At 49.6% G+C, this 7,500-nt stretch overlaps 6 protein-coding genes across 6 annotated transcripts in view; 2 read left to right on the top strand and 4 right to left on the bottom strand.

The window, feature by feature from the left end:
• Positions 1-431, bottom strand: part of LOC126571446 (homogentisate 1,2-dioxygenase) — a 2,507-nt gene extending 2,076 nt beyond the window's left edge. The window contains exon 1 of the mRNA XM_050229965.1: positions 110-431. Within this exon, the coding sequence (XP_050085922.1) occupies positions 110-124 (15 nt within the window). The 5' untranslated portion in view covers positions 125-431. The remainder of the gene's footprint in view (positions 1-109) is intronic.
• A 649-nt stretch (positions 432-1,080) lies between these two features.
• LOC126571452 (glyoxylate reductase/hydroxypyruvate reductase-like) lies at positions 1,081-3,165 on the top strand. The gene is made up of 4 exons (XM_050229972.1): positions 1,081-1,291; positions 1,847-1,945; positions 2,015-2,787; positions 2,867-3,165. Exons 1-4 carry the CDS (start codon positions 1,215-1,217, stop codon positions 2,986-2,988), a joined length of 1,071 nt encoding a protein of 356 aa, XP_050085929.1. The 5' UTR covers positions 1,081-1,214; the 3' UTR covers positions 2,989-3,165.
• Positions 3,159-4,631, bottom strand: LOC126571455 (glyoxylate reductase/hydroxypyruvate reductase-like). The gene is made up of 4 exons (XM_050229976.1): positions 4,426-4,631; positions 4,208-4,318; positions 3,394-4,145; positions 3,159-3,333 (listed from the first exon to the last, which is right to left on the bottom strand). The coding sequence occupies exons 2-4, from the start codon at positions 4,279-4,281 to the stop codon at positions 3,206-3,208; spliced, it is 954 nt and encodes a 317-aa protein (XP_050085933.1). The 5' UTR covers positions 4,282-4,318; positions 4,426-4,631; the 3' UTR covers positions 3,159-3,205.
• Positions 4,632-4,654: 23 nt separating this feature from the next.
• On the top strand, positions 4,655-5,917 carry LOC126571453 (glyoxylate reductase/hydroxypyruvate reductase-like). Its single transcript, XM_050229973.1, has 3 exons — positions 4,655-4,863; positions 4,943-5,709; positions 5,771-5,917. The coding sequence occupies exons 1-3, from the start codon at positions 4,709-4,711 to the stop codon at positions 5,890-5,892; spliced, it is 1,044 nt and encodes a 347-aa protein (XP_050085930.1). The 5' UTR covers positions 4,655-4,708; the 3' UTR covers positions 5,893-5,917.
• LOC126571462 (28S ribosomal protein S7, mitochondrial) lies at positions 5,904-6,801 on the bottom strand. The gene is made up of 2 exons (XM_050229985.1): positions 6,695-6,801; positions 5,904-6,629 (listed from the first exon to the last, which is right to left on the bottom strand). The coding sequence occupies exons 1-2, from the start codon at positions 6,727-6,729 to the stop codon at positions 5,981-5,983; spliced, it is 684 nt and encodes a 227-aa protein (XP_050085942.1). The 5' UTR covers positions 6,730-6,801; the 3' UTR covers positions 5,904-5,980.
• An 89-nt stretch (positions 6,802-6,890) lies between these two features.
• LOC126571463 (transmembrane protein 186) overlaps positions 6,891-7,500 on the bottom strand; it is an 895-nt gene continuing 285 nt past the window's right edge. Inside the window, exons 1-2 of the mRNA XM_050229986.1 lie at positions 7,294-7,500; positions 6,891-7,230 (exon numbers count right to left, since the gene is read on the bottom strand). The exon at positions 7,294-7,500 is cut by the window's right edge and continues 285 nt beyond it. Of these exons, the coding sequence (XP_050085943.1) occupies positions 6,917-7,230; positions 7,294-7,500 (521 nt within the window). The 3' untranslated portion in view covers positions 6,891-6,916. The remainder of the gene's footprint in view (positions 7,231-7,293) is intronic.

Genomic DNA, 7,500 nt, shown 5'->3' with positions numbered 1-7,500 from the left:
TATGGAATTAAATCATAGAACCACGCACTGTTCAGGTAATGTTAAGAGATCATCAAATTCCATTTACAGTAATGCAAAGACCTGCAACCACGAAACTGCGCTACGCTACCTTATATTCAGGCATGTTTTGTCACTTTTCCGAGGCTGCTGATAACTGCTTTAGCTTGCTTGAGATGGCTCAGATAACAGTTCACTTGCTACACCGTGCTTCTTGCGGGAGATTATTCTCGATCTCGTCCTACACTGCGCTTCACCCAGAGGCCAACAATCAACTGAAACCGGGTTCCGGTGCGCTCTGCAACTTATTAGGAATTCAAAAATGGTCCGACACCACGGCCAGCCCGCAAACAGATTTACGTCGTCGTTCTGGAAATGCTACCATCCAGAAACCGCTCAAACCGGATTTCACGGAGGATTCGGGCTCTGGCCCGCCGTCGCGATCCTCCACCGATCGCTGCATGAGTCTTTCTATTATGGAGACAAGCGTTAGATAGTGGCCGGTTGTTTTGTCGCCGGCCGGTTGTCGGGTGCGTTGTTACTAGGATCAACGAGAATGACTCGCATTCTTCACACCGGCAATAACCGATCGAAGCGCGATCGGTCAACAACAACCTGAGATGCTGCGTTAGGTTGATGAATGGGGCGACGAATGATCAGATTTATCCGCGTTTAGCAATAAATTCTGCACAGTGTTTCGTATTTGGTGCATCGCTTTTAAACGGTTCATATCTTTATTCGTAATCCCAATGTCCTTAATCTCACCATCACGATAAAAAAGATAATAAAAGAAAGCGACCAGATATCGAAGGAAAGAACAAAAAGGAGTGCATTAGCCGTCTAATTCCTCAATGCAATGCAATGCACGATAAAGTAATCCTTCACTTGACTATCGCGCATACGCATAAGATAACAAGGTCAACATCACAAACGATGGCTTCTCGGTTTCACATTCAATCAGCCCCTCCCCGTCGGTTACAACGAATGTTTGCCTGATTGACTGAAAACCTGATTGACCAGGTTTTTGTTGACTCTCCGGGTGGTGCGTTTATCGATAGTCTGAGCAGCTGACGGTCTATAGTTGTTGTACGGACGCCGCTACAACGTCCACGTACTGCATTTCAATTTTAAGATCGCAAAGACAAATATTGTGCGAAGTGCTTGACGAAAGTGTAGCAAAGGTTATTGATGCGTTAAATTTTTATTGAGAGGAAACAATGAAGAGTCAATCTACACTCGTTGGTGTCTTGCTGCTCCATCTCTGGCTATTTATTACGAGCATTGAGGCTACTAAGTATGTGTCGGAAAGAGAAATGTGTTTTAACCAGAGAAAATGTGACGATCTTCGACCGATCTAGATCGTAATGCATGTGCCCATGGTGTGTTCCGTTTTTACCGCTGCATTGTCTCCCACGTGGCCACAATTAATTTTAATTAAGATGCGCCAGAACGCACCGCAATCTTATATTGGTCTGTAATTGGCATTGATGGTGTATTTGGTGATGCTGCTGCTTACATGTGATAAGCAGCTTCTTTCTCTTCCAACGATCTTTGCGCACTGCAATAGTTCGATAAGTAGCCGTTTTGCTGCTGCTCGTAATTTATCATACTCATTGTCAAACACTTCATCTATGGTAAACCGCCCGCGATTCCGCGCTATAATCTAAACACTTCACTGCTGATAACGCGTCGCACCCCGCGGTTTTTTGCTGTGGTGTGCGTACGTTGCTGAGCGACGGTCGTTCACTCACCGCATTCACCTTCAGCCAGCTCACAAAGCTACGCACGCTCCAACTAACAAACTCTTTGCATTTCGTCCTCTTTTTGTGCCCGTAAAATCCGGCTACAGTGCACCAACCGTGGACATGGCGAACAACGGATCGCGGCCTGTGGTGTTGGTCACCAACAAGGAGACGCCACTGAAGGGAATCCAGAAGCTTCAGCAAAAGTAAGTCGCTTTTCGTCATCGTCAGAGCATGATGCTAGACCGATAACGCGCGTTCGTTCCCTTTTCCAGATGCGACGTGATCTTCCCGAGCACTCATCCCGCGACACGCGAAGAAATTCTCGAGCTGGCGGGGCAGGTCGATGGCATCATGTGGGTTGGCCATATGGCGTTGAATGGAGAGGTGCTGGATCGAGGCGGTAATCGGCTGAAAGCCATCTCGACGATGTCGGCCGGCATGGATTACGTGGATGTGGAGGAATTCAAGCGGCGTAAGTTCCCGCTCGGGTACACACCGATCGTGCTGAACGATGCGGTAGCCGATACGGCTGTCGGGCTGATGATTGCTGCTAGCCGACGGTTCCACGAGGGGCGCCTTGCGATCGATCACTCCCAGTGGATCGGAGGACCGCAGTGGATGCTGGGTCGTGATATTAAGGGAAGCACGGTTGGCATCATCGGATTCGGTGGCATCGGACAGACGATTGCGAAACGGCTGAAGGGATTCGAGATCGGTCAGCTGTTGTACTCGGGTCGGCGGCCGAAACCGGAGGCCGAGGCCCTCGGTGCCAAGCTGGTACCACAGAGTGAGCTGCTCCAGGAGAGTGATTACGTGGTGCTCGCTGTTCCGTTGACGAAGGAAACGTACCACATGATCAACGAGTCCACACTGTCGCTGATGAAACCAACGGCCGTGTTTGTCAACATAGCTCGGGGTGATCTGGTCGATCAGAAGGCGCTGGTAGCGGCACTCAAGAATGGAACCATTTTTGCCGCCGGTCTGGATGTTGTGTCCCCGGAACCCCTGCCTGCGGATGATGAGCTCCTGAAGCTACCCAATGCCGGTAAGCTATGATCATCTTTTATCGATCAGAATGAAAATGGAATCAGTTTTAACATCCCTTTCGCGTTACCTTTTTCTAGTTGTCATTCCACATCTCGGATCGGCCACGGTACAGACGAGGGATAATATGGCCGAGATAGCGGCACTGAACGTGCTTTCGGGCATAGCTGGCGCACCGATGTTCTCACCCTACCCTTACTAACTCGCAAGTTCCTAGTACGATGTCCATCAAGCATTACGGAGCATTTGAACTTTAACGTGATTTCGACACTTTTCAAAACATCACCTCTAGAATTTAACATTAAATCATAAATCGTACTCTGACTGTCTTGTATTTGACTGAAAATCTAATGAAAATGGTTTATAATAATCTACTGCATTTGGAATGTGAATCTTTTATTTAAACCATCGATTGCTCACTAATTGGAAGACACAAACTGTGACGGCATTGGTTCACCGCGGAGTCCAGCCAGCAAATTCTCAACCGCCCGAACAGCCATCGCATCTCGTGTGTTCTTCGTTGCCGTACCCAGATGAGGAACCAATACTGCGAAACGGAAAAAAACTCTTTACGAAACAGTAAATCAAGATTTACCAGATTGATTACCGCAGTTTGGAAGATGAAATAGTTCGCTATCCGGAGGGATCGGCTCCACGGTAACGGTGTCTAAGCCCGCTGCTCTAATTTGTCCGCTCTTCAACGCAGCAATCAGGGCCAGCTCGTCAACGATCGCTCCTCGGGCTACGTTGATGAGAACCGCATTCGCTCGCATGCTGGCAAAGGCATCGCGATTAAACATTCCAATGGTTTCCACCGTTAAAGGACAGCAGATGAACACGAAGTCCGAGCATCGCAGCAGTTCCTCTTTCGTCACGAACCGTGCGTTTAGCCCCTGCGCCGTCTGGTCCTTTGCCGAATGGCCACAGTAAAGCAGACTGCCCACGTTGAATCCTTGGAGTCTTCTGGCTACGAGCTGTCCTATTCCACCCAGTCCAACGATACCAACGGTGGATCCTTCTATTGGATAGTTGGGTTCATAATCCGAAGCATCGCGGAACGCTAGGAAGCGTGTACTGGCGGCAATCATCAGCCCGATTGCAATGTCGGCAACGGCTCCGTCCGGTATGGATGGCGTGTGTCCCAGTGGAATGCCACGTTTGGTCAACTCACGCGTATCCACACAATCGACGCCGTTCATCGTGAGTGAAACCACCTTCAACTGGCCACCACACGCATCCAGCATTTGGCGATCGAGTTTCATCCTGTAGCTGGTCCACAGTAAACCATCGATGTCAGGGCAAAGACCGAGTATCTCCTCTCTGGTTGGCAAGTCTGCGGATGGAACTATCACCTCACAACTGCAAGAGAAGAGGAATTTTAATTCAGTTACCACTTTATTTGCTGTCCCAGGAGTACTTACTGCTGACGGAGCAGGGCCAGCGCCACCGGTTGCACTTGATGGTGCGTCACCAGGACGCGCGGTTTCGATCGCATGATCGTGCGGTATTAACGGAAAAACAGATAGAGGATGCTACCAAACAAACAAACTATTAGAATGAGCAGCTTCATCTTGCTTTGAGGAGACTGGAAAGGTGAATGCGAAGTACTGAAAAGTCCCAAATCCGTAGAGGTACTTACCCCAAAAACCAGCGCATGATAACGGGTACTGCAAAAGTGTAATCAAAATATCGCAAACGAACCAGCATTCGGGTCAGCTGCGATTGTTCGGCTCGAACTGCACTTGCAGAGTCGTAAACATGTTCTAGAATATTACTAGAGCCACCTCATCTTCGTGAGGTTAACGAAACTAAAAAAGGAATTATGTGAATGTCACCAACGATGCCCACAGTGAAGGTGCCCAGCGAAAAACGTCGCGGTTATCGCGGAGCTCGAGAGACATAAACAAACAGTTGCGCTTATCATGCGTACCACGATCGGACGACTTTTGCATTGTTCAGTGTCAAGGATGCTGAGGAAGCCGCAGATCGAACAATACAGTTTCGGTGCGAAACGGCCAAAGTTGCTCGTCACCTGCTCCGACATTCCGGGCAGCTACGTTGACCTGCTTCGTGAGAAGTATCCGTGACCTCTGGCTGACCATGGCCTTGGCCTTAAATCAAATTGATTAATCGCTTCCCTTTTTTTACCTCTGCAGATGTGATGTCACGGTGTGCAGCGGCACAAACCGAGCGGAAATACTGCGGTCTGTGCCCGGGGCCGACGGTATCCTCTGGCTTACCGCGGATCGACTGGACGGCGAAGTGCTGGATGCTGCCGGATCGCAGTTGGCAGTCGTTTCGACGATGACCTCCGGAATGGATTATGTAGACGCAGATGAGTTCGCACGGCGTCGGATTGCTCTCGGCCACACGCCCACCGTTGTAAATGGTCCGGTCGCGGATATTGCCATCGGATTGATGTTGGCCGCGGCACGACGGTTTCACGAGGGCCGCCAGAAGATTGCGGCCGGACAGTGGGAAATGCGACCACAGTGGATGCTGGGGCAGGACGTACCGGGTTCTACGATCGGTATCATCGGGTTCGGTGGAATCGGGCAAACGATTCGGAAACGTTTGCAAGGCTTCGATATTGCGCGCTGCCTGTATACTGGCCGTTCCCGTAAACCGGAAGCGGATCTAGCGGGTGCCGAGTTTGTGGAGCTACCAACCCTGCTGAGGGAAAGTGATTTCGTATTCATTGCCTGTCCACTGACGAGCGAAACGGTGAACATGATCAATCGCGAAACACTGGCCATGATGAAACCCTCAAGCGTGCTCATTAATGTCGCTCGAGGCGGAATCGTTGATCAACCGGCCTTGGTAGAGGCCCTTCGGAATGGTACAATCTTTGCTGCCGGTTTGGATGTGATGTCACCGGAGCCGCTCGATCCGGAAGATTCGCTTCTCACTCTCCCTAATTGCAGTAAGTATTATGCTTAGTCCCTTGCATAACTATCGATGCTAATTTATAGTATTGCTTTAAGTCGTGGTGCCTCATCTTGGCACAGCCACCCAGAGGAGTTTGTTGGACATGTTCACTATCACAGCTAACAACGTGCTTTCGGTACTTGCCGGAGGGCAACCGGTGGCTCCATTCAGGAAATAAAAGAGCAAGCATTTGGATTATAATATGTTTTACTTGTTTTACTCAAAGCGATCTTGTGATCGTACACCATTGCAACCTCGTTGGCCTCTTAACTCCACCGGTAGTGGGCGTAGGCTCGGTTTGCTTCACACTGACGGTGTAGCTCGTGCTTTCGCTTTACCACTTTGCCCTGGTTGGCCGCTGCATCCAGAATTTCCCAGGCCATCTTCTCTGGAAAGTGTACCGTTCGTTCCTTCTCCCGTACTGCCTCCAACAGCCACTTCATTGCGAGAAAGTATGAACGTTTCTCCGTCACCGGCACCGGTACCTGATACCGCACTCCACCGCGTTTGATCGGTGTCAGCTGTAGCAGTGGCCGGCAGTTTTCCACCGCCTGGTGCAGCAGTTTGCGCGGATTTAGCTCGATCTTGGCCCGCTCCTCGTCACTTTCGGCTAGATGGTATCGCTCGAGCTGCATACGCTTGATGTTTTCGAACCCTTTCTCGACTAAACCGCGGGCCAGCTCTTTGTTGCCCTGCTTCATTACATAATTCGTAAACTGGCTGACGAGCGGATCGTAAAACACGGACGTGGTTTGGTTCGCAAGGGCCGCCTTGATCGGAACGTGCGCGATCTTCGACAGCTCACCCGTCTCCTGTAGCTTGTTGATTTCATCCTTGCTGACGATCGGTTCGATAAAGTGTGGCCCGTACTGTGACATGCGGGCAACCGGCACGATACATCGTGCGGTTGTGTGGCTGAAAGGGGATCGTAAATGGAATGGATTAGGCTGGATTCCCGATAGCACTGGCACTTTTCCTACCTCTGCACAATACTACATGCTAATTTACGCAACATTTTCTCCGAATAATTGCCTAAAACCACCTAAACCGAGAACATATTTTGCGGATTTGTTGTCGGCGACCGAAAGAAAACATCGAGCTGTCATGGGTGTTAACGACTCGACGACCCTTCGGAGATGGTAAACGAGCATCGAGCATTTGAAACCTTTTTTTTAATCCGATTTATTGTGCACTCTTTCGCCTTATTTCATTACCACATCACGGCCAAACACTTTATCGAACGTTTGAACATCGTAGATCTCTCCGTATCGATGCACCAGCTTGTATACATCGCTATTTTCGTGATTCTTTATCGGAAAGTACAGCTTCAGGAGCGAGCTTGGCAATTCCGAGCGTGGTACCAGATCGTCCACCGAATAGACACAATCCTCCCGTTTTCCTTTCGCATTCAAGAAGGAGATCTTCACTTTGCTCTGCGTCTCGTCGCAGTAAACGAACCCGACGAGATTGTTTGTTATCATGCTGAACAGCGATAGAGTCATCGTTGAGGTGAGTCCTGAAAGAACAAGAGAAAGTAACTAAATCTGCTGAAGGATGTTGAACCGACAGCTTCACTTACCAATCGCACCAACAATCTCGGCAGTGGTCATTGACCAGATGTTCGCATAAGCCAGCGCAATCGACACCGGTACCGAAACCGCCGTCACTACCGTTGGATAGTACTTTAATCGCTTTACCGAAGCTGTGATCATGATCGAAGGGAAGTGGTAGATGGTGTGCCAGTTGTCGATGTTGTTTCCATCTTCTTTCTTATTTTCCGGTGCTG

The sequence above is a fragment of the Anopheles aquasalis genome, chromosome 2 (assembly GCF_943734665.1).
Source record: "Anopheles aquasalis chromosome 2, idAnoAquaMG_Q_19, whole genome shotgun sequence".
Taxonomy (NCBI): domain Eukaryota; kingdom Metazoa; phylum Arthropoda; class Insecta; order Diptera; family Culicidae; genus Anopheles; species Anopheles aquasalis.
This window is presented reverse-complemented; position numbering and strand designations above follow the sequence as displayed.

Bases quoted from the DNA above. Each gene is read 5' to 3' on its own strand.
- LOC126571453 (XM_050229973.1), top strand. From the start codon at position 4,709: ATGCGTACCACGATCGGACGACTTTTGCATTGTTCAGTGTCAAGGATG. The intron at 4,864-4,942 runs GTATCCGTGACC...TTACCTCTGCAG, and splicing joins GTTGACCTGCTTCGTGAGAA to ATGTGATGTCACGGTGTGCA. The intron at 5,710-5,770 runs GTAAGTATTATG...TATTGCTTTAAG, and splicing joins TCTCACTCTCCCTAATTGCA to TCGTGGTGCCTCATCTTGGC.
- LOC126571452 (XM_050229972.1), top strand. From the start codon at position 1,215: ATGAAGAGTCAATCTACACTCGTTGGTGTCTTGCTGCTCCATCTCTGG. The intron at 1,292-1,846 runs GTATGTGTCGGA...ATCCGGCTACAG, and splicing joins ACGAGCATTGAGGCTACTAA to TGCACCAACCGTGGACATGG. The intron at 2,788-2,866 runs GTAAGCTATGAT...ACCTTTTTCTAG, and splicing joins CCTGAAGCTACCCAATGCCG to TTGTCATTCCACATCTCGGA.
- LOC126571462 (XM_050229985.1), bottom strand. From the start codon at position 6,729: ATGTTGCGTAAATTAGCATGTAGTATTGTGCAGAG. The intron at 6,630-6,694 runs GTAGGAAAAGTG...ATCCCCTTTCAG, and splicing joins GCATGTAGTATTGTGCAGAG to CCACACAACCGCACGATGTA.
- LOC126571455 (XM_050229976.1), bottom strand. From the start codon at position 4,281: ATGCGATCGAAACCGCGCGTCCTGGTGACGCACCATCAAGTGCAACCG. The intron at 4,146-4,207 runs GTAAGTACTCCT...CTTCTCTTGCAG, and splicing joins CTGGCCCTGCTCCGTCAGCA to TTGTGAGGTGATAGTTCCAT. The intron at 3,334-3,393 runs GTAATCAATCTG...TCCGTTTCGCAG, and splicing joins ATTTCATCTTCCAAACTGCG to TATTGGTTCCTCATCTGGGT.